General features: G+C 40.4%; 1 protein-coding gene across 6 annotated transcripts in view; it reads left to right on the top strand.

The window, feature by feature from the left end:
- The first annotated feature begins 513 nt into the window (after window positions 1-513).
- The window catches only part of SH3D19 (SH3 domain containing 19), an 86,362-nt gene continuing 59,117 nt past the window's right edge, over window positions 514-27,758 (top strand). For all 6 annotated transcript variants that reach the window (XM_040600062.1, XM_040600102.1, XM_040600082.1 and 3 more), the window contains exons 1-2: window positions 514-726; window positions 18,152-18,191. In XM_040600062.1, coding sequence (XP_040455996.1) covers window positions 609-726; window positions 18,152-18,191 — 158 coding nt within the window. In that variant the 5' untranslated portion in view covers window positions 514-608. The remainder of the gene's footprint in view (window positions 727-18,151; window positions 18,192-27,758) is intronic.

The raw sequence follows: 27,758 nt of genomic DNA, 5'->3' as shown, positions 1-27,758 counted from the left end.
AGTTTAAACCACCGCAGCGAGCCCCGCGTCGCGCAACGCGCCCTCCTGGCGGCGGGTGGGAGCGGGCCGCCCGCGGAGCCCCACAGTCTTCCCCGGCGCCGCCCGGGCAGGGCAGGGCAGTGCGGGCCGCCCGCCCCGGGCCCCATCGGCACGGCCGGCACCCCCAGCCACCCGGGCCGCCCGCAGCGACAGCGCTTCCCGCCGCCTCACCCTCGCTGTGAGGGGAGGAAGGCCTGGGAGCCCCTCGCCCCTGTGCCCCTCAGCAGAGGCTGCTGGGGCTGGGTGCCCGCTGCGGCGGAGCGCTGCCCGGCCGCCAGGTACCTCCCCCCGCCGCCGCCGCCTCCCCCGCCCCCTTTTGTGGCGGTGCCAGGCGGCCGCCGGGTTTCCTGCTGACGCCGGAGCCGCGGATGGGCAGGCAAGGCCGGCTCCCGCCTCGCCCTCGCTCTCCCCACCGGCCGGAGCGCGGCGGCCCGCGCTGAGAGCTCGCCGGCAGGGGCGGGGGCGGAGAGGGCGCAGGTGCGGGGCAGCCCCGGGGATCACGGGGCCGGGCGGCCGCGCTGAGGGGAGGGTGCCGGCCGCGGGCGGACATGGCAGCCCCCGCTTCTTGAATGCTGTCAGCCGCCCCCCCGCCGCCGATGGCCGAAGCCTGGAGGTTGGAGGAGGACGAGGAGGAGCTGCGGGAGCTGGGCAGGAGGCACCGGAGGGTCGCCCTGAGCTCGGCGGCAGGTGAGGGGCGGGGGCGCGGCGGGCCGTGGCGTCGCTTGCTGTGGGCTGTCCCCGGCCCGGTCCCCGGCTCTGAACCGCTGTGGGGGGCCATGCGGCAGCGCAGCGCGGGCCGGCCCGGCGGCTTCACCCCTGCTCGGCTCCGGCTCCGGGACACCTGAGCCAGGGGCCGGTGAGAGCCACAGGCCTGCAGCCCCCGGGTGCTGTGCCCCATGGCCTCGGGGCCCGCGCCTGCCCCGGCTCCGGCTGCCCACCGGGCATCTCCGGGTGTGTAAGGTGCCGTATCAGGAACTGAGATACGGATTGTTCTTGAAAGTACCCGATGGAGGAGCGTCTGGGTGTCAAAGTTGACCGCGTGTAGCTCCTTTCATGTAGGTGTGGGAGGTAGGCCTGGGCAGGCGGGAAGGCAAGAATCCCTGTGTACGGGAAGGCATGGAGACGGGAGCTTGAGAGCAAGCAGATTGATATGTCTTCATAGAGCCTTGAAGGTCGCAACAAGCTTTTATTTGAAATGGTGAAATCCGGCAGATCCTGGCAGCAAGAGAAAGTAGTTAATTCAGGCATCTTTGTTAACTGAGGGGCAACGTATGTATCACCTTTATGTAGTCACTGAGATGTGAATGCAGCATTTCTTTTTCTGTCAATGTAAAATCCCCTCCAGAATGAATAATTTCTTTAAGATTTGTTTCCAGAGAAAATCTCAGCCCCACTGCGTATTTAAAATTGAATTCCAAATATTCTGGTTTTTAATTTGATTATAATACAGCCTTAGTTATACAGTGACTTCTACATTTGTGTGGTTTTGCATCTGTTTGAGCAACAAGAAGTGAGTGTCCCCTCGTAGATGACGAAAACAGCGATTTGAGGAATCGCAGAAGAAAATGGCAACAGGCAGGCGCTGTGGCTTCCAGTGACCCTAGCTGTGTCACTGCACCTCTGGGCAGGTGCAGGATTAGCAGGACCCTGTTGAACCCATTGTGGCTTGGCATGTGTGCAGAGTTTTGCTTTGTTTAGAGTAGGGTGCAAGGAAAAAAAAAAAAAAAAAAAAGTGTTGGTTCCTGTACGGTTTCCTCAATAGCTAAGTGTTCACACTGTGCTGGTTATGATGTCTTGGTTTTTAAAGGTATTTGTTTTGGAGATTTTTATTAGCAAAAAATGTATAATTGGTTCTACAGTTTGTGTATGTATATAATCTTTGCCACCTTCTTGTGGAACAGGGCTTGTTCCTGGAGTTTGTCTTTGGCACAGTGCTACTAATCAGTAATAAAAGGCCTGTGTCCTTCATCTTATTTTTATTATTATTATTTCATCCTGACAAATCCCCCTTTAAAATGGGCCTGGCACTGTTTACCTTAGTAGCGTAAAGTATGTGTGAATGAATAGTATTCTGCTTTACCTGTTCATCATCTTTCCATCTATTTGCAAGACTCCACAGTGGAAAATGGCACAAAGACTCCCAGCCGTGAAAAACACCACCCAAAGTACATGAGTTCACTCTTCCCTTACTTGACAGTTCTCTTACTCCTTTATTTACAAACCTATTGAAAATAAGCATGGGTTTTTTTCATATAGTATGCAGTTACACTGCCAAAATAATAATGTAAAATAGGTGTTAAATAATGCTGTTGGATATTTTTGCAGGGTTTAAGAAATGTAGTTGCATCTTAGCAGACACTTAATTTAAGCACTTCAGTCTGTTAAACTAATTGTGAATGTGAGCAACTTAAATTTCTGGTACGTTCTGCTTGTGCATGAAAGTGCATAAGGGAAGTTGTTTACCTTTGCCCTGCATATACAAGGTGTGTATGCAAAGTGGTAGTTAGAAGCATTTGTGAACTTTCACCTTTCGACTTACTAAACACGCCAGCATATAATTAACACTGTTTTATTGGGGGACCAGAACAGAGGAGAGCATTGAATGAAGAAGTAGTGTTTTCCCTTGAAACTAGTCACAATTATGCTATGCCGGGTATTGTAGGATGAAGCCAGCTAAACTATACTAACAGCCTGCTGCTGCTAGAGGCGTCATCTCTTTTGTGGACGCGCACTTCTGCTCTCTCTGGTGTGTCAGCTCTGCTGCTTGTCCAACCTGTCGGTGAGTAAAGTTACCAAAGTTGTGGTTTGGTGGCAGCCTGGGCTCATCTAGCCGGTGGCTGCTGAGGCTTCTCTTGGAGCCATTGTGCTCACTAGAACCTGCATCAACCTGTTCTGGTGTGTTGGCAAAGCACAGAGATATTTTTCTCGTTCTTTTCAGTGGACGGGAGCCTGCTGATTCAGCTCACTGGAATGGTTTTATACAGGTTCTGATGGGTGTTGAAGCTGGCACAAGGGAAAGAGTAGGAACATGCAGCTGGAGGGAGTTAAGAAACTGTGTCAGTCAAGAGCTAGTTTGGCTTAGATTGCTGCAAAACTGTTAGAGATCTACTCACGTAAGCTTTTCTTATTTAGTTGGTTGGGTGATTGTTTCGTTGGTTATTTTAGCTGGATTAGGTTGGGGACTTTTTGTTTATTTAATAAGCTGAAGAGACTTGCTTAAGCAAGGCAAGCACCAGAGCTGATATTAAAGCCCAGAGTGAAAACGTGGAGACATGAGCAGATGATGGGCAGAATCATCCTTGTCCATGGAGTAGTCGTAGATAGCTCAGGTGACTTGTTTGCCTGTTTTTACCCCACCACACATCATGACAATGGAATTTTCCCTGAATTAAGAAAGTTTTAAATTAGCATGCTCTGAAAAACCTGTGAGAAGATATTAAGCAATTTGAGACTCATCTAATGAAATTATTTTCCCTTTGATAAAATGCTGATTGTTTGATTATTTTTTTATATGCATAGGGGTTTTTAAGTGATAGGGAGAAGAACTAGGATACATTCTTTAAGAAGTGAGAAGAATATAACTAGCTGCACAGGTTCATTAAACTGAATCATCTGGTCACCTGCTGTGGGAAAGGAAGCCAGTCTTGCTGGAAATCTTTAGGGCTTTTTTTTTACTGCAATATAAATAAGTAAAATGACCTGATCGATTTCTGCCCTCTTTGTTGCATGTTTTTGTCACATACATTGTTGTTCTGGGAAGAATAAACAACACTGGATTTTTACTGGCTTTTTTAGATTAAAATGTTAGTATTTCTATCTAGTTTGTTTTTAATAAAGGGGAAACAACAACAAAACCTCCAAACAAAAATCCTGGTTTTCGATAGACTTCAGTCTAACTCTGGACTTTAATCTGGTGTCCTTTCCTATTTTGACTAGCTTTTTATTCTGTGACTACTGACTAAAATAAGTGTACTTGCAGGAAAGTTTATAGTGAATATAAATCTTAGTTATGAACTGAATTGATTAATTATGTGTCCTTGCTGCGGCATTAGGGCTGAGGAAGTATCTCAGTGTTCTGATGATATCTAAAGTGCACCAGAAATTTTTAACAGATTCAGTACCTGGTTTATTTCACTTTGAATTCTGGTCAGTGTTCCTTGGGAAAGAATAGCCCAGTATGGATGTGGTAGATGTTTCCTTACTTAAAAATAAAATAATATTGCCAAATATAGAAGTCAATAATGAAATCTATTTGAGTTCATAATGAATAACTATTCTGATTTGTACTTTAATGTGTGGTTAAAAGTGCAGATGGTCAATAATACAAGGAAAGGCTTTGACTTAGTTTAATATTACTCTGTTTTACTTACCACAAATACTTGTCTGTGGTTTGTTCCCACACAGCGGCTGTAAATTTCACACACAAGTTTTGCTATGCTGAGTGAAACATCTTGGGGAGGATGGAGTTGTTTGGTTTCCCACCCCCCTGTCATTTCTGTTTCTCCATAGTATTTCAGATGTTTTCTGGAACTTCTCAACTCCAGTGGGCAATTTTCGATTATAGGTGAAATCATCTATTTTTGGTTGGTTGGTTGACTGAATGCTTTGGGGTTTTGGTTTGTGGTTTTGTTTGTTTGGTTTTTTTCCAAACCAAGATCTAGATCAGAGTTGGATCAATTTTTTACACTCCCAGAACTCCCACATCAAACTGGCACTGACTTGTTTTGGAACTTGAGAACAATGAGCTGTATCCAGTATAACAAATTAAGGTTGAATATTTCACTGCTCAACATGCTGAGAGGTTACGGGGCTACATTTTTGTAGTGTGTCTCATGAAGTTCAGTAAAAATTTGCAGGCATCATAGACTTTTTACAGATCAATGAAGAATTTGGTACAAGAATGCTTAACAGTTGTTCCCATGTTAATGCAAAAGATGTGTTTGGCCTTAAGAAATGAAGAATAAGAAATGTCTTATTAAGAAAATAAGATGGTCTGAAATTCTTCATGAAATTCTGAAGTCTGAGAACACAATCTGAGTGGTGATGTCCTTTAGGGTTCACTGGATCATGACATTAACAGTTTGACCTAAGTATTTCCCAAGGGTGGCCAGTGACCCTGGAGCAGGAAGAAAGCATGATTAGGAAAAAAGTAGCTCTAAGATTTGCTGTGTTCTTAAAATATTAACTAGATCTTATAAGAAGCAGAAATATCTGCATCTTTTACAGACAGAAGTCAGCATTGTTTAGCTGGAAACCTATCTGTCTGCATGCCTGTGTCCTTCAGTGCTGATCTGGAAGTTGTTCTGCTTTTCCATAGTGAGAGTAACCATTTATCATCTTATCCAGAGAAGAAAATAAAATAATAATCCAGTAGAGCAGATCAACTGTCTTGAATAAATGCACAAGGTCTATCTATGATCTGCTTGTCTGGCCATGTATACACAAGAAGCCCTTAAAAACAGGGCTGAGAGGAGAGCTGGTGGGAGTGGTTGTTCAGGTGTTTTTATTTAATCAGTTGGCTCACAGGCCTACAAAGTGGTAGAATTGACTACCAGGTGGGCATTTTTTCCCTCTTTCTCCTGGGATTCAGTCTGTTTTGGGTTTGTAGTCCTGATGGCAGGCTCACGGGCTTCAGTTTTAATAATTGCTTGAGGCACCACTGCAGTAGAACATTTAAAATTAAAAAAGTGCAAATAATGTAATTGTTTTGTAATAATCTCTTAACTGCCAATATGTTGTATCATGTAAGTGTTAAAAAATTACTTGGTTATGCCTCTCCCATAGCCTGCTGAAGTTACTGCACACATTTTCCTTATTTCATAGTCTTTGAATGAAGCTTGCTTGAGGTAAGTACAAGATACTAACTAAAATGTTTGTCAAAGCTAAATAATGTAGCCTATACCCAGAAATTCACCAACGTATCTTGAAATTCAATTGTATTGTCAGTGGCAAGAAAAAAAAAATTGCTTGTAGTTACTTGGCCAAGAGTGTAGACTGAACAGCAAAGAATGTTGCGTCTTCTGAAGAAACAACTCTTCTAAAAATAAAGGCTGCTCCAAGGAAAGCAACTGACTAACTTCTAATAGTCAACAGGGTGATTCCCTAGCCAAGGAAACTGTAGAAGGACGCTTTATTATTAATTATTATTATTATTATTGAAATGGACCTTCTTCATTTAGGTTATAGCCAAAGCCAGGCATAAAAATGTATCATTACATAAGGAATGGTGTGTTTGTACCAGAGAATAATCTATTGAGTTATGATTGCCAGAAGACCATGTTGTTAACTGTGTTGCAAGCAATCATTTCCTGTCAAGGTAACAAATGATAAATCAAGGCTGTTGCATAAAAAATGGGGATAGTCAGCAAAGGGCAGATTGAGTCATAACCTCATTGCAAGAAGCTTTCACCATAGTGGTTGTTGTTTGCAGATGGGAAAAAAATTAATGTTTGTAAATAAATTTGTGAATGTTTACTTTTGACAGTATAGCCTTCATTTAAAATCTGGAAGCAACAGAGAAGTGGTGTTGACACACTCTCTATTAAAAGTTGATGTAATTCTGCGTGTTTTGTTTCAATCAGTATCTCATACAATACATGCAGTATGAAATGAAATTTTATTTGATAGCACTTAATGGCATTTGACATAAATGTCTTCTGTTGATGCTTATTATCTATAGTGCCTTACATTGAGCATAGATTAGTTTCTTTGCTTTGATGATTTTGTATTTGTGGCCATGGAAGCATTGGCTGGAAGGGAGTTCTGTGGTCACCTAGTGCAGCCTTCTGCTTGAAGCAGGACTGTTGCCAAGGCTAGATCCATCCAGCCAAGGCTTTGTCTGGCTGTGTCTTGAAAAGCCTTGGAAAACAGAGGGATTTACAGCCTCTGTGGGTAACTTGCTCCAATGCTGCACTACCTCCTAGTGAAAGAATTTTTCCTCACATTCAACCTGAACCTCCCAAGCCACAGTTGTGATCATTGCCCCTTGTGATATCATCCACTAACACAAGCAAGACTTTGCGTTTGGGATCTTTATTGCTACCCCTCAAGTAGCTGTGTGCTGTTGTTACATAGCTCCTTTGTCTCCTCTGGCGAATTAATGAAGTCCAGCCCCTTCAACCTTCTTGTTGCACAGTCCTGCCTTGCTTATTCAGGTTCTCAAACCATACAAAAATGGGGTGGAAGCACTGGCTTCATTGCTGGCCAAGAGTTTTTTACTTTTCTCTTGAAAAACAGCATGCACCGAAGTTACTGGAACATTCCAACAGCACACTTGGGAAGACAATATATCATCTGTTCATCTGTGGTTTGTGCTTGGCAAGCAAGCATCCTTGCCTTCAGTGAAGGACAAAAATAAGTTTTGCAGGAAAGCACAGATTTAGTGGTTGACGTTGTATGAATTTTGAAAGACACAGGATTGTATGGGTATCGATATTTTTTAATTCACCATCTGATACGGTGCTGTGCTACACGAACTGCTTCAGGTGGTGTTGTAAATTAGCAGAGATTTGCATGGATTGCATGTGTTATCCTAAAAACATCAATTTGACATTCTGCCTTGAGAATTTAGGAGCTTCTTACAGGATTTAATGGAATTCTAAATAAGGTGCTTCAAAGATGAGTTTAATTGGTTTATGAAGTCTCACGTATATTACAAAACAAATCTGTACCTGCTTTCTATGGCTGTATGTACCTGTATTTGGGTCCAGCTTGAAGGGCTGGATGAAAGCAGGGCTGAAAATGTTCACGCCATAGTAGAAGCTGAATAGAACAGATCCTGCTGTTATTTCCCCCCCCCCCCCTAAGCTTTTTAAGAGGTCGTTGTATTTATTTGGTGTGTGAGTCAACAACTCAGTCAGCTTGTTCAGGCCTTTGGAGAAAATGTAGTTGGGTCAGAACATGCAGAAGATTTCAGATGATTGACGTTGGCACTTCTGTAATGAATAGGGTGTACTGCCCCAGCCTTTCAGAGCTCTGATAGCCCCAGTGTGCAAACTGAAAAAAACCCATTGAACAAGAATTTTATAGGAACGTCACAGTGGATCACACAAAAGGTTCTTTATCTCAGGTAATCTGTTTCTGACAATTGCCTACAAACTTCTTCAGGAAAGTGTGCAGCAAGGAACACCTCCTAGGACTCAAGCTTTATTTGCAAGAGATTCCTTCCCCTCTGCAGTCAATGTGTTAGCAACGTCTTGAGGCTGTATATGAAAGGCCCTGCTAAATCATTGCCAGTGTATTTATCTTTCACAAATTAATCCTTCTTTGAATCCACTTACACTTTGATTTTCAGATCTTATGTAGTAGTAAGGAAGACAATTATTCATTATATAAAATCAATTTGCTACCTTTTACATTCTGGTTAGTATTTTTACTGGGTATTCACTAGTTCTTGAATAGTGATGATAAATCTCGTATTGTTTTGCTTTTTTAATGTTTTTGGGCATGGTGATTTACACGCTTAAAAACCTAGGTAAGTTTTCAAGCATTGTGAAATGTGGAAATGCTGCAAAGGGGTGTCTGATCCATTCTCTGTATAGACAGAATACTGTCTGCATAAAAGAAGCCATTTGATTTTTTTCTTCAGCTATAGCATTTTGCTTCTATTTATAAGATATAAGCTAAAATTGATACCAGTTTTTTTCTTAAGGTGATAAATTTGTATTCATAGTGCACTCTGTCTTGCATTAAAACCTAAGTGCTCAGTATCACAAGTCTGCCCATGAAAATTGATTCAGGTTGTGCTCATCTGTGCTAAATCATTTACAAGAATTTTTGAGTGTACAGTGTACTGTGATGTTGTTCATTATTAAAATACCGTTGGCTTATACTGTTGGAGTGGTGGCACATAAACACCTGGAAACAAGCTTAGCATTTTGAGAACTTTCTCATAATAAATTGCTCCATCAATGTGCTGTATTCATTTTATAACTGTCTGGACTGTAAATCTAGGGTTGCAGAAACGAAGAGAAATGTGGGACTTAGGACTGAAGTCAAAGTTTTGGAAAAAATATCTCTCCTTCTACCTAGTACTTTGAAAATGGCATTGTCAAGTGCCACGGTTTATCTGATGGCAAATGCTGTAAGCTTTGTCATTTGTCATAAGCTTCTCAGCCTTTGCAAGTATATCTGATGAAACACCCAGTGGTCTCCAGACAGGAATGATGAAGTTCACCTAAGAATGGAGTTCCTGAGGGTGGGACACCAGCCCTAGTCTACCATGCCTGTTGTTTAAGCAGGTCAAGACAGTGCTTGGAAGAGTGTCACTACCAGTGTGGGACAGGTATCACTGAATGATGAGATGGGATAATGCTGCAGAGATGGGATAATGCTGCAGACCTCATGTATCCAGCGCTCATGGGTATAACTTCATAATGAAAAAATCTGTTTTTCTGTACTGGTGTGCAAAGCTTCCTGTAGATCACCGGTATCATCTCTGGGAAATGCGTGGTAGCTGCTGCCGTGACATTAGCACACTACGTTTCTCTAATTGCTGTCCACTAGCTTGATGTTGGTGGATGCATTATCAAGAACTGTGCAATCAAGGTGTGTTGTTATGGAATTTTACTGTTGGCATCATAGCAACAGAGGCTGGATGCCTGACAGGATCTGTAGGCCTTTTTGATGTGTGCATTTGAGTGGGAAGAGGAGAGGTCTGGGAGTACATGAGAGGAGAGATGTTTCTCCAAGGTACATATGATTACTGGTCAGGATGGCTTCAAGGACCAAAGGGCACACTTATGCAGATTTACATGCACATGTTACACCAGTAGTGAAGGAGTCTGAGGTACCTTAAAGGGGATTTGGTAGGCATTGGAGTAGATGTGGGTAAACTCACTTCATACCTCAGTAAAAATGTCTTCAGAATGGCAGTGACTCACATCTTAAAAAATGAATTTTTGATGCTGATCTCTGTTATCAAATAATATGCATTAAACCAGACACATTTCAAGAACAGGCAGGTGCTGGGCTTCCTGTTCTGTGGCATGTTAGCTTAGAGTTGTACAACTTTTAAGCATGTACTCAAAGGTAATGGATCAGGGTTGTCTCAGGTTGCAACAATTTATTGACATAAACCAACATTATTAAACAAATAAATTTTTTACACCTTTAAATTAATCCCTTCTGTAATGTTTCTAGATCTTGTAATCTTTGTTTTGCAATAGAGTGCAAGAGACCTTTTTTGGAATAATCCATTTAGTGGTACTTAAAAATCCAATACATGTGAGGAGCAACTGTTACTCCCCACACACACACACCGCCCTCCCAGAACCCGATTTTTTTATTTCTGTGTGAATGTTGGGCCAAATTACTGATATCACCAAAGAAAAATTGTTAAGAGGCTAGTTTCAAATGAATGCACTTCTATAGAAAATTGGTAAACCTCAGATAAACTTTGTTGCAATTAAGAATGTTGTCTTGTTACGTGACTTTAAGTGAACTGGGTAAACAACTTGGGGATTCTTTCATCATAAAGTGACAAGGGACCACAAAATATTCCAAGAACAAGCTTTTGAGTATTTCAATAGTGTCTTTAGATAAATATTATTTATTTGCCTGGTACATTTCTTCTGTTTTTAGAGGGATTGTTCTTTTATGGTTGAGTATGTTACAGTCTTTTATTTTGAGTAGTAATTTTCTTTCTCTCTGTGTCATTTCATCGTCCCTAGTCTCCAGATTCCTCCCAAAGTGCAGACCTGTGCACTCACTTGCACTCACCATAATATCTTAATTCCTAAATTGGAAGCAGTGTCATCTCTATTGCAGTCGGTGGTTTCACAAGGTAAAATAATCAAGAAAGGTTTTTCTTGTTTGTTTTAAAGCTGAATTAGTTTCCTATGATACAGGAGTGGGAGTATCTTCTTCTGAATTGCTCTTCAGCACTTTAGTGTGAACCCAGGTCTCACCCACATTAAATAATACTTAACTTCCAAGTGCACAATGCGTAAGATTACACTGGAGATATTTGTTGTGGAGGTTTGCCATCTCAACAATAAAAAACATACTGTTTTGAATAAACAAATTCAGAAAACTTCTAATTGTCCAATGGGAGAGGATGGTTGGGTTGGCAGGGAGGGTGGGAAGGGTGAAATTTGTGAAGTGTTTTAAATCAAAAAATTAATATTCTTACTATATAGCATAGTAGATGGCAATTCCATCTTTTGAAAATAAAAAAAGTAGGGTGTGATTTCTTGAAAAATTCAAATTATTATCGGAGATGTATACAACAAAGGCTGTTTCTACAACACATGGTTTTGTACTGTGTAGGTCAAAGTAAGTTGCTTAAGTGGTGGAAGTGATATTCCCTGAAGTCATAGCCTCAAATTATCCTGCCTGTGGCCAGGAACGCACAAGTTCAGGAAACTGTTGTTCAACAGAAAAAAATCCAAAACAAACAAGCCAAATGTCCCTGTAGAAAACAAAGAAAACTGTTCTTTTTATTTTATTTTTAGAAATCCTTTTATCATGATCATTTTTGCCACCCAAGAGCAATATTTCTCTGTGCATATCTTAGGCCTCTAGGCATGGAGTATGTCCCTAATTAGCGTGGTAAGGGGCGTGTTGTGACAGGTAATTACACCTCTGCCAGCATGTTCAAAGCTGTTTTTTTGGTGCTGGATGTGCTGGTTCACAAGCAGGGAAAGCCCCTGAGGAGAAAAATAATCGAATATGTATGTTCTTGCATATGGTGTATGAATATGGTGTAAAGATGATCTGTTAATGCAGTGTAAGAACCGCCAGTTTATTCACACATGGCTAACTATTGCGTTTATTATGTGTTGTGTATCAGCACCCTATGGCAGGCAGTCATACCATAAGACTGAGCTCTCTTCAGTTGAGGAAGATGCAGAACCTCTACAGGCATGCTGAATCTCTGATTTGGGAAGAAAAAGATCTTGAAAGATAATTTCCTTTTACCGGCAATCAAAAAGTTGAGTTAATTGGTATTTTCCTCATGAAAGTATAAAAAAAAATTAGTAGAAGGACTCATCCTGAGTAGTTCCCGCTGTGATTCTGGTGGTGTGTGGATACGTATGTCTGCTTGTACCTGAAGTACATGGTCTTAAGAATTACATTGCACTGATCGGCTGGGATGTCTCGTATTAAGATGTGGGGATTTGTACTTTCGGGAGTTGCTAATTTCTTGAAAAAAGAGCTTTAGAAAAACCTGTATCCTAAATGTCCTTCTTACACAAGTGTGGTAGAAGGTACAAGTGTGGCAGCATATGCACATGCGGTGTATATTTGATTGCTTATATACTTTGTCTATCATTCATGGTCTGAGAAGAGAGCTAGTTCCTGAGGCTGGGTTTGGTCTGGGTTCTTGAAACATGGAGTTTTTTGAGAAGCGATGAGAGCTTACACAGTCTGTTTCCTTTACTCTCATTTCTGCATCAGCCTTGCTCATGCTGGCACATCTGTTCACATTGATGCACGTACACTTTTGCTGTTGCAATGTAGGAGTGCTCCAATGCACAGGAGCAAGAACGAGGGTGTGGAAATTCAGAGTCACAAAAATTAAATCAGCAGCAAATGTAGCGCTGGCAAATGTGGCCTCTGTTGTCCAGTAAATCCTTTTTTCGTTTACAGATTGAACAAGTACACAAAAGGCTTCAAAAGTGACTATAGTTTATTGTTAATCTCTTTAGCAAGTTAAAGAATATGGTCTTTGGATAATTACAAGCTTTATGGTTGTCAGTAGGTTTCAATGTTAAATAATCACAGAAGTTCAATGCATTTTTAGGTATGTGTTGGGATCTTCCTTTTACCACCACCACCACCCTGCAATATATCAGTCATGCTTAAGAGCAGGGGAAAAAAGCATTACTCCCAAGTATAATAAGCTGCAGGAATGCCGTGTGCTTACAAGGCTCGGTTACTGTTTAGTATTAAAACTGACAAGGCTGTTGTCATTTCATTTGGAGAGGTTATAATGTATGTTCTTTCCCCGCAATGTACTGTGCTGGAATTAAGCAACATACTGTAGAATTTCAAGCAAATATAAAAACTTTGCTTTTGCAATTACAGACTTCAATTGTGTCTGGTTTTGTGGCCTTCTGGAGTAAAGGGAAAACTATACATAAACTAAATGAAAAAAGTTTCTTTCAGGCCTCTTATTAATCTCTCCTTGAGCCTTCTGCCTTTTAAACAACTCCCTCTCTGCTGTTACAATACTAAAATACATAAATAAATGTTCAGTTTTACCGATTTTGTTGTATACCAGTTCCTAATGAAATTGAGTGAAATTTATAGTGGATTCTATATAGTGGAATTAATTTGTATTGTTCTGACTCCTTACTTGAGAGAAGTGCTGAAAAGAAGGAAGAGTCCCTGTGAAGCCACAGCGTGCCTTAACAGAATGGAGGACAAAAAGATTGCAATATCTATGGCAGTTACTGTTTATCTCTGTGCAAATAAAGCAACCAGCATTGAAAATCCTGCACAAATGCAGACCTTTTCCCAGAAAATGTGCAGTTTAGTTTGAGTGAGGGCCCGATGTACATTGGCAATTTGAAATGGAAATTTGGGGCTCTTGTCTAATGTGGCTGGCTAATGGGGACTGTTGCACCATTTAGGTGTGATCAGCTGGGTAATAGTTAAGATACATGTTACTAACATAATGCTCGGAGCCATTGCATTTCTACATGGTGCCTTTTGTAAAGCTGCTGCATCAGTCTTGGCATCTAGGTTTATTAAGGACTGGGTGCTTAGGAAAGTATTAATGCATTCAGATTAGGGCAAGTTGTATAGCCTCTTTCACCAATTGCCTATTCTGAGAATATGACCTCTCCGTATATTTTGTGTTTTGGTGTTGCAGCACTGCTTAAGAGCCCACTGTTCCCGTTGCTTGGTTTATCTAGAGGTTTGCCATTGTTACAGAAGTACTGTTATAAGCATCTCGGGCTACTTTTCATTAAGCAACCACTGCTGTGCTATCAGGGGCCGAAGACAAGGGAGATGGAGACAGCTGGTTGCTCTAACTACATCTTCCCCAGGAGTGTTGCGATGTCCTGCTCCCTCTGGTGGCTGCTCAATTCAAGACCCATAATTAAGATGAAAAATACAGTATTGCCGAGAAACGGGAATGGTATGTGCCCACTTCTACTCCCTTTACTCAATTCAGCCTTGAAAAGAGATCAAGATGTGGGATGGGATTAAGAGTTGGAAGTTACCTACTTAAGGAGATAATTGAATTGGGATTTCCCCAGTAGCTTTGCAGGTTTGAAGCAGCAGAATGGGTGTTAACTTTCCATTCATTTTTTTTCAACAGCACTTCATGTTTATACTTAAATTTTTTTCTAGTGAGCAAACACTTTTTGGTTGAAGTTACTCTTAGCAACAAGATACTTTGAAGAAGCTTGCAAAATAAACAGAGAAAAACAATGGCTCTGTTTGGTGTGAGTTGCCTTTTTCCTTTTGTCTTTCTGAGACATGAGTGGATGCCTTAAAAGCCGTTGTTTTCTGCTTTGGTGGTCTTTTTGGCAAAAAAAAAAAATTAAGCTATTCTGAGTTTGTGGAGTTAAGTGAAATAATGTTGAGCCAGTTATTTTTCTCCTGATGATTACGTTTATGTTTTCCTTGAGAAGAAAAATTGTTCGGCCATGTTAAAGGCAATCAAAAAAGATAATTTTCCCATGCTTGGAGGGCAAGAGAATCACCAGTTAAAGCAACCTGACCATTTCTAAAAGCAACTGAAACACAGCATTTCTGTGTGCCTTCTATCTTTGAATGCTGCAAAAAGGCATGATGTGTCCATGCTATTGATGAAATATACGCAGCACGATTTTGTAAATAAACACTAGATTTGCCAGGCAGTTGTAGTATGAATAGCAGATCTTTATGTCCTGATGTTTTCCTTGACTCTTCTGCAGAGCTTAAAACTTGGCACTAGTCTTCCCAACCTCAACCAGGAGGCTCTGAAGATTTCCACCTCATCTGCTCCACCTGCCAGCTCCTTGATTCCTTGTACTTTACGCTGCTGCTGAACAAAGATGATATTTCTCCCGCACTGGGTGTATTTGTATAAGGGCAGCAAAGGTTTTGTGAGGAGTGGATACTAGTGAAGAAAATCTTTTAAAGTATGGGCTGCGGGAGGTTGGAGGATGATCAGTTCTTACGGACTGTGAGACTGCAAGTATCTGGCTGTGCAAATTGTGGATTGGAGGACAGGCAGAAAGAACTTTCTTCTGCTGGCAGAAAACCCACCCCTGTGGTGTGTCTCTGTGCTATCTGAACTAGCTGGCAAAATCTGCTATAGTAAAATTAGAATGATGAGAGAGCACCACACAACCTCTGGGGTAGTTGTTGGTAAATCGAGAACAGGTCTGCTGTGCTAGCACAATGCCTGAACTACACACTGTTCTCTGTCAGGTTAGGGAGATGATGCTGATTTTCAAGAACAGTTCATTAACCAAAATAAACTTAGAATCAAACAATCCAGTTCTGTAGCTTATGAGTACTAGCTGCTTAGGAATTCCTAGCCTTTTTGACTACAGCTATATACACGGTATTATTTTAGCAACACAAGAATAGAGAGACCAGTACTGCTGTCTCATCCCTGGAAGCTTATATCTGGAGGGTAGTGCTGGTCACTGGAAATTAAGTTTTTTCCTGTAAATTTTCCATGCCAGAACGCGGACTGCCCTGTTTGTTCATTGTGCGTGTTAGTCCAGCAAACATTCAGTGATTGCTTTAATCTGACATGTAGTTTTGGCTTCCAGACTTTAGAACTGAAGGATACAGAGTATTGTGCTAGAAATACCCTGTCTTGTCTTGTCCTGTGCTGTTTTATAGCAATTTATGTCTTTGATATAGAGGAAAATCTGTAGTGCAGGTTTTGATTTTCAGATCTTTGCATCTGTACAGTCGTCTTGCTTATTTCTGTTAGAAAAGTTTACCACAACAACCAAGAGACTGCTTTGTAAAGTGTATAGAGTAAAAGAGAATCAGCTGTGGGTATGCACTTTTGTGACCCAACTTTTGCAAGCCAAGGATTTGCCTGTAGAATGCAGGAACGGGATCTGCAGGTGTGTGTGTGTGTAAATGTAGTGTGTGTGTATATAAAAAACCAACCAAACGAAATGGCCTGTTTCTTCTGGGCTTTCATATTCTAGAGGTGTGTGATATTATTTGAATTGGTGCTTGTGCGTAATGGCAAAACCAACATCTAGAATTGCAAAACTTAAGCGCTAAATTGAAAGATTCAACTCCTTGATACTCTTGTTACGTTTGATACTAAATCAAATTTCAAAGATGAAGTTCACAATAACCTTAAACAGGTGCGGGTTTTATTTCTACTTTGAAATGCTAACTGTGTGCTTGTAGGATTGTATTTCCCTTTGGTCTTCTTAGTAAGACCAGTGTACATGTGGATGATGTGCTTTCACTAGGTTTAGCAGTAAATAAAATGTGTAAAAAACAAAGGTAATGTTTCCTGCTTCAACATTTCAATAAAACCAAAGGGGAAAGGGAATTGCTCTGATTTCCGGAATGAGCAGGTTGCAGCAGCGCAGCTGGGCTGTGGTGGATCTGCTGACTGGATGTGATCTGAGGGGGAGAGCTCTCAGACACTGTGTTTACATGTGCTCCAACTCTTTTTTTCTTTTTTTTTCTCACTAGTTTATTCACACAATCTCTTTAGAAGCAGGGAGGTTTTGTCTGAGTACTGTTAGATTGGGGCTATGTACATAACGGGGAACACTGATAACAAGCAACAGATGGCAAGCAGATTTCAGTAGGAAGTCCTGCCTTATTTTTTTCTGTGCTCACAGGTAAGGAGGTTACATGAACAAACGATAAAGATGGAAGGAGCCTTTGTGTGTTTGAACAACTGTTGCTGCAACTGGTTTGAGCTATACCATGCTGTTTCTAGCTAACAGAGTAGCACACGGTGCGATGAAATGGAGATTGCTGTGAGTCAGAAACACAATAAATTATACGCTCTGGCTATGACAGCTCAGTAGGAGCGCCTGTGGATGGAAAAAGCATTAGATACTTTTTTGAGCACTGCTGACATGCTCTTGTTCTTCTGTACAAGACAAGTTCTTCAGTGAAGTGTTTACTAACACAGGAAAATAGCTTTCTGTTTAAAATACACACAGATGGAATCGGAAGTAAAATTACTGTGGTCTTTGATTATGTATAGCTGTAAGAATATCTTTCTAATTGCATAGTGGATCTTTCTGTAATAAATGAATAAAAACAAATCTAATTTTAGAATATATGTATTTTAGGAGAACACAAATCTCAACTGCTTCTTTCAGGTAGTTCCAAAGTCACACGGTAAGAGATACTCTGGACTTAAGAGTATAACTGCTAATATGTGAATTCTAATAACACAACACAGTGGATATTTTGTAACGCTTATATGATAATCTTAACTCTTAGGATAAATATTTTATAATTTCTTTGCATATCAGAGCTTTCAAAATTAAGAACTTTTAGAAATTTATCTGGAGATGGTTTTAGCAACTGATAAATTGTTCATCAAAAGAAGTTCACCTGAGTTGATAAGATAATACTGTGAAGATTTTTATTTGTGGGTCACTGTCATTAGTGCAAATAAGCTACTTGAAATACAAGATAAACAAAACCCTTTCTAAAAACACAGGAAGATTCAGTATCTAGAACACCCAGAAGTCGAAGAGTTAATGATGGGGCTGCACTGGATTCAGTGTATTTGCAGATGTTGCTGCAACCAACTGCTGATTTTTCTCCCATCCTGTCAGGGAACTCTGCCAGCCATGATTCATGGAATGATTTTTTTGCGCTGAGTAATCTGTGGTTTTTCTTTTTTCCTCTTCCTTCTCCCTTATTTTTACCCTAAACTAAAGTCCTATTCATTTCAGCTAGAGGGAGGGGAAAGTTCCACAGCATTAATACAAAACATTAAATACACTGTGTTTTGAGTAGAGCAATTTTAACAAACATTAAATTTGCAGTAATTTTACTTGATCTTAGGTAGAGTAATTCAGTGCAGAAAAACTTTTATAACAGAACCAACTTTTGTTTTTGCTAGTCATACAGTGTCACATTTCTTTTAAGACTTCTGTACTAGTATCGCTAAAGAACTTCCAACTTTTGTGCTGATACTATGCCTCCTTTCTCACAGATCGCTCTGAAAGAAATAAACCAGACTGCCGCTCTTCAGGGTAAGAACCATATTTCTATATTTATTCTTCCCTTCTTTTCCTTTTTTTCCTTATTTTTTTCCTTTTATGGGATGAACTAGGAAATTAGCCAGAAAACTAAAAATGCCATTCTTCTGCTTCTCTGTTTTGGTAATGAAATACCAAAATAACTGTGTTAAAGGTAGTTGGTTTATATTCCTCATGGGCAAAATTTTGCAAGGAATTAACAGGGGTTACTACACTGTAATTGTATGCGCTTAAAATCTGGGGGCTTGTTTATGTATCACGTACAGCATTGTTCGGTAAAACTGTGGTTTAAAATAAGAAGTCTTCTTGACTTTTATTTCTTTGGACTGTTTGCTTCTGTAGCAATATAATAATTCTTAGTTCATTAAAGAATAGCAATACTTTGTTATTTATTCCATTAAGTCTGATCCCATCATACCTAATGTTTCAAAACTGAGACAAAACATTTTGTGTTTATTTAGAATTTCCATCAGCAATTGCCATGAACTTCTAAGCCATTGATTTGCAAGGCCACATTTTCCCTTAAGCTTCTGAATATTCCATAGTTCTCCTTCTTATCGTCTCTTTCTATTTTGCCTTCTTTCCACACTCTCCCTCTCAGTTCTCCACCAGGGAATAGGATCTTGTCCATATCCTGTGCTAGATAATGGGATTTTAATGAAGTAAAATGATAGAGCAGATCAGCTAACACTGGCTTTCCCAGTCCTTTGCGAAAAGCCTTTTCACAGGATGCCCCTGGTGTCCAGCCTTCTGATATGACAGGACCTTTTCATTTGATTTTTACAGCCTGATATTTTTTTTTTAATCACATTTTTACAGTACAGTGGGGTACATTTTACAGTACAGTGGGGTAGCTTTTATAGCTAGAAGAACAGAGGGAACTATAGCCTCTTCTTATAGCACAGCTGATGTCTTGTATCTGCCGTGTGACGTGATGGAAGAGAGGATGCTTTTCCCTTCCCTCTCATATCCGCAACAGCGCTGTAGCTGTTTCCAGCAGTGTGTTTAAGTTGCAGGGGAGTATTACCTTTGTCCTTGATTACTTATGTCTATTTAAAGCATCGATCACTGTTTTCTTTTATAATTAAAACTACTTAACTTTTTTCTTAAAATGATGCAGTTACAGTCTACATGTTTGAACTTCTGTTAGATCATGTTGTATTACAATGGTTTCAAATAAATCCAAGCCGTTATCAAAAGGAAAGCTAACTTTATCAAAATGTTTAGTTTAAGGTTGAAACAGTTTCATCTGTGCCCCCTTCTTCTGGCTGGTCCTTCCCACCAGTACCTTTTTGCTTTGGAGTGTATTTTACAAGTTCAAATTTGGAACCAAAACCAAAATAAAACTTTAGATTTTTTTCATGAAATTGGGAATTCAAATGTGGACCCGCCCTGACAATAAAACACTGCCATATGTTGTCTGGGTTACAGTTTTCAAATTTTCAAGTGGAAAGTACAGAGAAATTAACAGTATAATATAGGTTGCTCATAATGTTGAGAAAAATGCAGCTTTCGGTAGTCTTTCATTCCTGTCAGTAGTTCATGTGCTTTCTAACCGGATCTTACATATCTTCTGCACCATTCTCAGTTTTGTTGGCCATTGTGTCATGACAGAGCTGCTTTCCAGGATGAGCTATGAGGAAGAAAAGTCATTGTTTAAAGGGTACTGTGGTTTTGTGCATATCTCGCTGCTGCTTCTAGGCTAGAGCAGGAGCAGCCTCCTTACTTAGATGATGTACTTTGCTAATTGATACTGCTACACTCTTCGGTTCATCTCTAATTATAGTTGAAAGCATAATCCTGTGGTGACAAATTGCTGGGTGAGATTCTTATCTCCAGTCTGGCCATATCACGTCTGGGAAGGGAGCTGCAGCCATGCGACCAGAGCCCCTTGCTGTAATAACTGAGGGAAAACTAAAGAAAGAAGTACGGAAGACTTAATTGAAGTGAAAGCACACTTCTCTTCTAACATGGGCAGCACTTCAGAGCTGTTTGAGTTCTGCTGGGGACTGTTTTATGGCTTATGCCATTTTATGATGAGCTGCCACACCCATGACGCTGTCCTCTCTGGAGGTAGTTCATGACAAGGGAAGGAGAAAATGCAGTGGCTCAAAGGCATCTTGTCTCCTTTTTCCTTAGGCTGCATGTTCTGGTATGCATCTCTTAAAAATGTGACATACCATCCTTCTCATAACCAAAGTGGAATAGAAATGACCCTGCATGTCTTTGTACTTGGACTCAAAGTCTAACAGCAGTAATTTCTGCACTAGGATTACTATAAAATAATGTACATATGTATATACATATGTAAAATAATGGAGTGGACATGGGGGTACTAGCTGACCAGATGAAGACGTATGTAGTGAGCCTTAAGAAAGGCAGATATCCTAACATGAAATAGTGGGTGTAGATGTTTCCAAAAGAGAGCCAGAGAAGTATATTATTTCATACAAAGCCCTGGTGAGATCTTGCCTGGAAGTCTGTCCAGTCTAATCACAAATGTGGAACACTGGGATAAGAAGAGACAAAAAAGCGCCCAACCACCACCCACCTCCTCCTCAGGCTGTTTAAGGTTAAGTTTTAGTCTGGAATGTGAGCAGCTTAAAAAGATGACATGACAGTATTCCTTGTGATTGCAGGAGTCTCAAGCTTGTCCCTTCCAACATCATGATTTTAAATATTTCTGTGTCTGTGTATTTCTGCATCAGCTTGTGTTTGAGCCTTTGCAGTTTTAGGGATGAAGAGCTCATATACAATGAAACAGGAACAGTTTTAAAACTGAGCTCAGACATAATTCATTTGCAATAAGAAGCATATAAAAACTGTTCTAGATAGAACAGTATATAAATGGTGTTTAATATAGTTCCTCCTTTTATAAGATGATGCCATTTAGATATTGCAGGGTGAAACATTTATAGTGGTGTCGTGGTTTGACCCTGGCTGGCAACCAAGCACCACATAGCCACTGGCTCGCTCTCCCCCACCCAGAGGGGTGGGGAGGAGAATCTCAAAGGAATGTAAAATTTAAGAGTTGAGATAAGAACAATTTAATAATTGAAACATAATAAAAATGAAAGAACAACAGTAATAATAACAGTTACAGTGAAAGGCAGGGGGAAAGGATAAAATCCAAAGGGAAGGGGAGAAAGCAAAACAAGTGATGCACAGTACAACTGCTCACCACCCACTGACCAATGCCCAGCCAGTCCCTGAGCAACGATCCCCAGGCCCCAGCTACCCCCCAAGTTTATATACCAAGCATGACATCCCACTGTATGGAATATCCCTTTGGCCAGTTCAGGTCAGCTGCCCTGGCTGTGTCCCCTTCCTATTTCTTGTGCCCCTCCAGCCCTCTCGCAGGGCCCAAGGAACTGAAAAGTCCTTGGCTTAGTATAAATATTACCTAGCAACAACTAAAAACATCAGTTCATTATCAACATTGTTCTCACATCAGAGCCAAAACACAGCACTGTACTAGCTACTAAGAAGAAAATTAACTCCATCACAGCTGAAACCAGGACAAGGGGTATCAGGAACTCTGACAAATATTCTGGTTTTGTTACTAGCTTATCAAATGTTTAGTATGGGAGAAATCCTACAGGAAGATGGAGTATTGTGGGTGGTAATACTGGGTTCTAACATGACACTAGGAAGAAATTTGGGGAGTGGATGAACCAAAGACCATAGGTAAGAAAGAAACAGATACTAGGTAATGCTTACAAAATCTGCATTACTACACTATCTTTTGCCTCTTCTGGCAATTAGCAACCATCTCTTATGCAGAAGAGTTTAGATTAAGTGAGGAGTAACAGAACAGGGCTTGTGGATATCCTTTTCATGTACCACTCTGAACTGACTTTTTTTTTTTTTTAAATATTAGCACATTAGTAAGATCAAAACAATGTTCCCTGAATCCAAATAATACCTATTGCTAAGTGAAATTTTTGTCAAGAGACATTTAATTTCATGACCTAATGTTAACCATCCTTCAACTGTTTTATTTCAGACAGTATTAAAAATAGCCTGTACTGGCAACAGTGATCTGTATTTATCAATAGTTCTTGGTTTTACTGCCAGGTCACACACTGTTGGTTCTGGTAGCTTCAGGTCATGCATTGCTGTAACACAGCACAATTCTACAATAGAAGTGGACCCTTTAGTCCTGTGAATAAATGTTTTCAAACTGAAAATTACCTGATAGTCATAGAATAGAAGGTTTCAGGCATCCACATTTTTGCAGTTAATCGCTGAGCTTGAGTAAAGCTTGTAGAAGGTACTGGATTAATTTCATTATGGTTTGGGGTTTTTTTCCCTTTGCGGTAAGGATTATGGACCAAAAACCCCTGCAACATGGTCTTGTAATGTGGTGTAATTCACTGTAGTTGCCTTTACCTTGAAAATAAGAGGATGAAGGTAGCTAGACACTGCAACAATTTATTGAGAGATTTAGCAGCATATCAATCACTTGAAGTCAAGTAAGAGATTTTGATTTTCTTAAAATCTAGGAGTCTACTGTGAAAGCTCACTCTCAAAGTGGGAAGGGGGAAGAACATAACTGGTGCATTTCTAGAAATACCTTCTAGGTTTTACTGGCATATAATCTGCCTGCCGATTGTAATGTGCTAAAGTTCTTTTACAGCTGGTTGCTGCCTTTTCATTGAACTAAATTGGGCTTTTTTTATTTAAAATGCATCAAGTCAACAATACAAATAGAGACAACCCTTCTTTTGTTCCTTTATAAAGAAGCACTTGAAGTGACTGATGAAAGGGGCTACAGATCCCTTTAGTGATGATCTGGTAAATCAAGCTATCACTTTTATGAATGGCATTTTGTCTCTTACTTCAGTTTTAGGTCTTTTTATTTAGCAGAATTCCATTAGTGAAAGCTTCTCTGCATTTCTATTTCCTCTGCTATGTAATGTTGGTCCTGTGAAACTGTGTTTAGTAAATATTAAAATAATGGTCTGATTACATCTTAAGAATGTGTTTTCCCAGATCATCTGTGAAGCCTGAACGACACCTTTTAATTAAGATCTTAAGCCTTTAACATAACATGAAGGGAGTCTTAAGGCACAGGCCTGAGATTATAGTGGAATTGTCCTCGCTTTATAGTTAAACCAATGTGCTTTTACAAATCAACATGCTTTTGAGATCTTGAGAAAACAGACAGTAACAGGATTTTCTATGTTGTAACCATTACAGCCAGTCTGCAGTCAGTCATTTAATAATTTCAGCTTTGCATATCTGAAGGCAAATATGAGAGTCCTTCCTTCTGCTGCAGAAATCGTGCTAGCTGATAACCTCTGAAGCCTGGGGTTCTAATTTGAACCCTCTCACAAATTGCTGCTGACACTTGTGCACTTAACAGCTTTGCTTGTTTTGTCCTCAGGAGTAATTTCAGTGCTAACTTTGTAGGCCACCTAACAGACTTTGTGTATTTTAGGTAAATTTAAAATCCAGGGTACTTTATTGGAATTGGGCATTGAAAAGAGCAAAAGGTGCTCGTGTAACTACATGAGTGCTACAGAAGACCTCCACTTCTCTGTTGTGCCTTAGTCAAATGGGTAGTGTAGAGAGACTTCTGATGCTACAGCTGCTTCTGTACTGAGAAATCACAGAATGGTGGAAATGTTGGTGGGAGGGGACCTCCACAAGGTCATGTAGTCAAACATCTTGCTCACAGTGGGAAGATGCTAACACTAGATCAGGCCAGTGATGTCTTTTTCTAGCCGAGTCTTGAAAACCTCCTGAGAGAGAGACTGAGCCCACTTATAGGCTGCTTGTTGGTTTTGTACTAACTCGATTGCCAAATGATAATGCTGTGGGAGAAAGTGTCAAAAGAATGGGCTGAAATCTAGTTCTTTAGTTCAAACACTGGACTAGTTAATACCCAGAAGAACCAGATTCATTCCTACAAGCATCCTGAAGTACAGTTTTTCATTATTGTCATTCAAAAGCCTTGTGTTGTCCACTGGCAATGTCTGCGTTACCTTACCAATACAGCTGTTCCACACAGGAAAATTTCAGGCTTTTGCCCATCCAGCCAGTGTTACAGGCTGTAATACAGATCCGAAGTTTGAGACTTCGAGCCTTGCTGACACTCCATCTGAAAAGGAAGGGTTGTGTGTAAGAAGAACAAAAGAATGTTGGGGGATTACTCTTGGTTTAGTTACATTCTTACTCTTTATATTTGGCTGTTACAATTTTTAAGGCTAAGGAGTAGCAGGTTACTCTTAGTCTAAGCATACTTCCAGGTTGTGAAAAGAGGAATGTCCTGCTTTTGTGCATTCCCAGTAGGTCAGAAGTTGATGTAATAAAAGTATCTAGTCCCCTAAAATCCTTAGGGTCCAGTTTCACAACTGCCCTGAGCTGAGCTAAGCCTGCGATACTCCAGAAGGAAGGATCTCACTCCCTTCTTTGGGCTGTTATCAGTGCTTGTGCGGTTACTTGGATCAGAAGGCTGATCTCAAGGGAAAAAAATAGCTGGATCTCCACTTTACAGATGAAGCAAGTTCAGCAGAGGCAGGCAGAGTGATTTCTTGCAAATTGCACAATAAACCAATGGCAGAGCTAGAAGCAGGGGCTCAGTGTTATGACTTTTGTTGTTGATATCTAAAAAGCAGGATCATGTGGCTCCATTTTTTTCACTCTGCGAGCTAAATTTTGGGCTCAGTCATGCAGAGCGTGGTGCAATCTGACTGGTTAAGCATGGATTTAAACTGGTGAAACTTGAGATAGGAATCTGCTTATGTGTCTTTCTTTTGTTTATCATGTGTTTCTGGTCAGCAGCACATGCTGTGCATGTCAGAGATGTCCCTCCCAGGAGCAGAATAAGCTGGAGCAATTTGTCCAGCATATTTCTTTGACAGCTTCTTTACCACAATAAATCATTATGTTTCATTTATTCTTTGCAGTGTTAATTTTCCCTGCTCAGTTTATGCTTATCTGTAAATGAGAAAAAAAATATCACAGGTAGAGCAGAGGAATAAATGGCAGATGGGTTCAGCTTAGTTGTTGGCAATTAGGGATTGTGTGGGTATCTAAAGCCTGTTGCTGTGGGTGTTTGTTTTAATGCTGCCAATTCATCACTGTTGTGTTGGGGATTTTTGGCTATTCATTTCACAGATAGCAGTAAAGAGTTATTGTGAAGGGCGCATCCTAGCCAGCCTTCCAGATTCCCTATTCCTAAACAGAGAAGAGGGATTTATTTTAATAAAAGAACGCTGTGTTCCTGGTTTCTGCAAAGGGAATTTTGAAGGACTGTTTTCTTTAGTGCCCTGAACAACTCCTTCCGTTGTCTGGACTGCTCTCCAGTGCTTATGCTAATTCATAATGGAAAATAATGCTGAGAATGGTTGTTGAAGGAATAAAAAGGTTCACCCCCCTTCTTCACTGAAAGAGTTTCCGTGCTTCTTTGGGTATCCTGTGTACATGAGTAAGTTTCACTGTCCCATCACCTTTCAGAGAGTCCAGTAGAAGATACTGAGGACCAATAAAACACAAGGCCACTCTCCTTGTGCATTAGGAGAATTGTCTGAGGCATAAATAACCTTGATAGATCTTAGTTCTAAAAAGTGATTTCAGGAAGCACACAATTACACATCACAGTTTTGTTAATGATGGGCCTTTCTTTTAAAAGGTCATTTGGAGAAGATTTCACTTTTGACCTATAAAATGGTAACAATTCTCTTTAAAACAACCAGATGGCTTTGTCTTGTAACCCTGCTCTGAGATGGATGGAAGATGTGGGGAGGACTGGAATTGTCTGTTTATAAGTAACATGTGATGGACCAAATTAATTGGTCACAATTATAATTCGGCTTCTTTATGATTATTCTTTTTCCCCAAAAAATCCATTTCAGTGACAAAGAGCACATTAAATTCATCTGGTAGATGGGAAAGAGGACTGGAAGAGAATTCTTTCCAAAGGTATTTGTAATAGTCTCAAAGAAAAGAGAGGAGAAGAAGCTGTTAAGGGAAGCCTGTGGGATATGTGTCCAGGCCAAGTATGCAGACTCAGCAGGTTATAAACATCCAGCTCAGAAATAGTAGTAGTAGTAGTTTGGTTCTCTCTAAAATAATTTCATCTTGATATGTTAAGAGTGCTGGAGCTGATACTTGAGCTTTGGTTTATTTCCATAAGGATTTTTGTAGGTTTCTGTCTAGGTTCAGGTCAGTATTTACATTTTTCTTCACCCTGGAATTTGAGTGGGAGAGCTCAGTTTGAAGTTATACTGTGCTGGTTTCCATGGCCTCTTACTTTGATGTGCACAAGAGAGAAGAGATTGTTACTTCTTTCTTTCCTTTTTTTTTTTCCTCTCCTCTTTTACTGTACTGCTCACCTACTTTGTCATTTCAATGTAAGTTATTCTTTGGTGTCTGCAGATTATTGTAGTATCGGTAATCGGTTACCTTAAGTAGCATCTGATTTGGCAGGTTGAACATTGAAATGATTGATCAGGTACTCTTTCAATGCATGGTACAGTTGCATCCTCACTACATCATGGGGGGAAAATATTCTTAGTGAGGCCTGTCATATTGATAGTTTCTTCCTTCTTCCTGCATTTCTCTCTAATGCTTGCTGTGCACTTTGCTCAGCTGTACTTCAGGCTCTGATCGTGTCATTTGTGAGACATTGCATTTCTGGTTTTGCTACAACATTTGTCTTTCCAAAAGTGGTATTTTGCTCAGTGCAGGTATCACCATTTGAATTTAGGCCATGTTTACATATGGGATTTGTCCTAGTTTTGGCCATCTGTGACAAACCACAAGTTCAACTGAGCTAGTACTAGCCGGTAGTGTAGACAAGGATGAGCTGCTTTTGCATCTGTTTCCAGCTACTTCAGCTCCAGGAAGAAAACTAAGATTCAGTGGTACAAAAAGTCATGGTGCCTGTTCCCTCGGAGGCTGCAACCAACACAGGTCCTAGGCAGGTCCCTTGCTACAGAGGACTGAAATTAGACCACACAACCCTAAATGTGGAAAGTATTCATGTAAGTATGGTCTTCATAAGTATGCGTAGCTGCATTTTAATCTTGAGAGAGTTGTTATGAGAGGTTTGTCATCTGTTCTGGTTATAGTGGACATTCCCATATCCTGACACTTGAGGCAAAGGTTGACTTTCAATTAAAGAGAAGGTCCAAATCTAATCATAGTGTTCCAACCACAAACAATGATTACTTTGTTAAATCTCTCTTTTGATCTACAGCGTAGTATCTAGTTCAAGCAGGAGTGCATCAGTGTTATATTAAGCAATATTTTTGCTTGGATCAAATGCTTAGTGGAAAGAAATAGCTTTGGGTTTACTATTACAATTCTTCTGTTCTGTGTCACCTGGATTTCTGCTTCCCCATCCCCTCCCACACCAGTATCTACTATTAATACAATATTATTTCAACAATCCTGATACCATTTTATGATTGGACCAGTTCAGGAAGTTTCCTTCCTTTCCCAAGGACACATTTTCTTTTGGCCAACTGCTTTTAAGACCATTGTGTTGTTTTATTACCTTGTTTCCACTGCCCCTTCAAAAATACTAGGTCCATGAGCAGCTAAAAACGT

This window comes from Falco naumanni, chromosome 1 (assembly GCF_017639655.2).
Source record: "Falco naumanni isolate bFalNau1 chromosome 1, bFalNau1.pat, whole genome shotgun sequence".
NCBI lineage: Eukaryota > Metazoa > Chordata > Aves > Falconiformes > Falconidae > Falco > Falco naumanni.
This window is presented reverse-complemented; position numbering and strand designations above follow the sequence as displayed.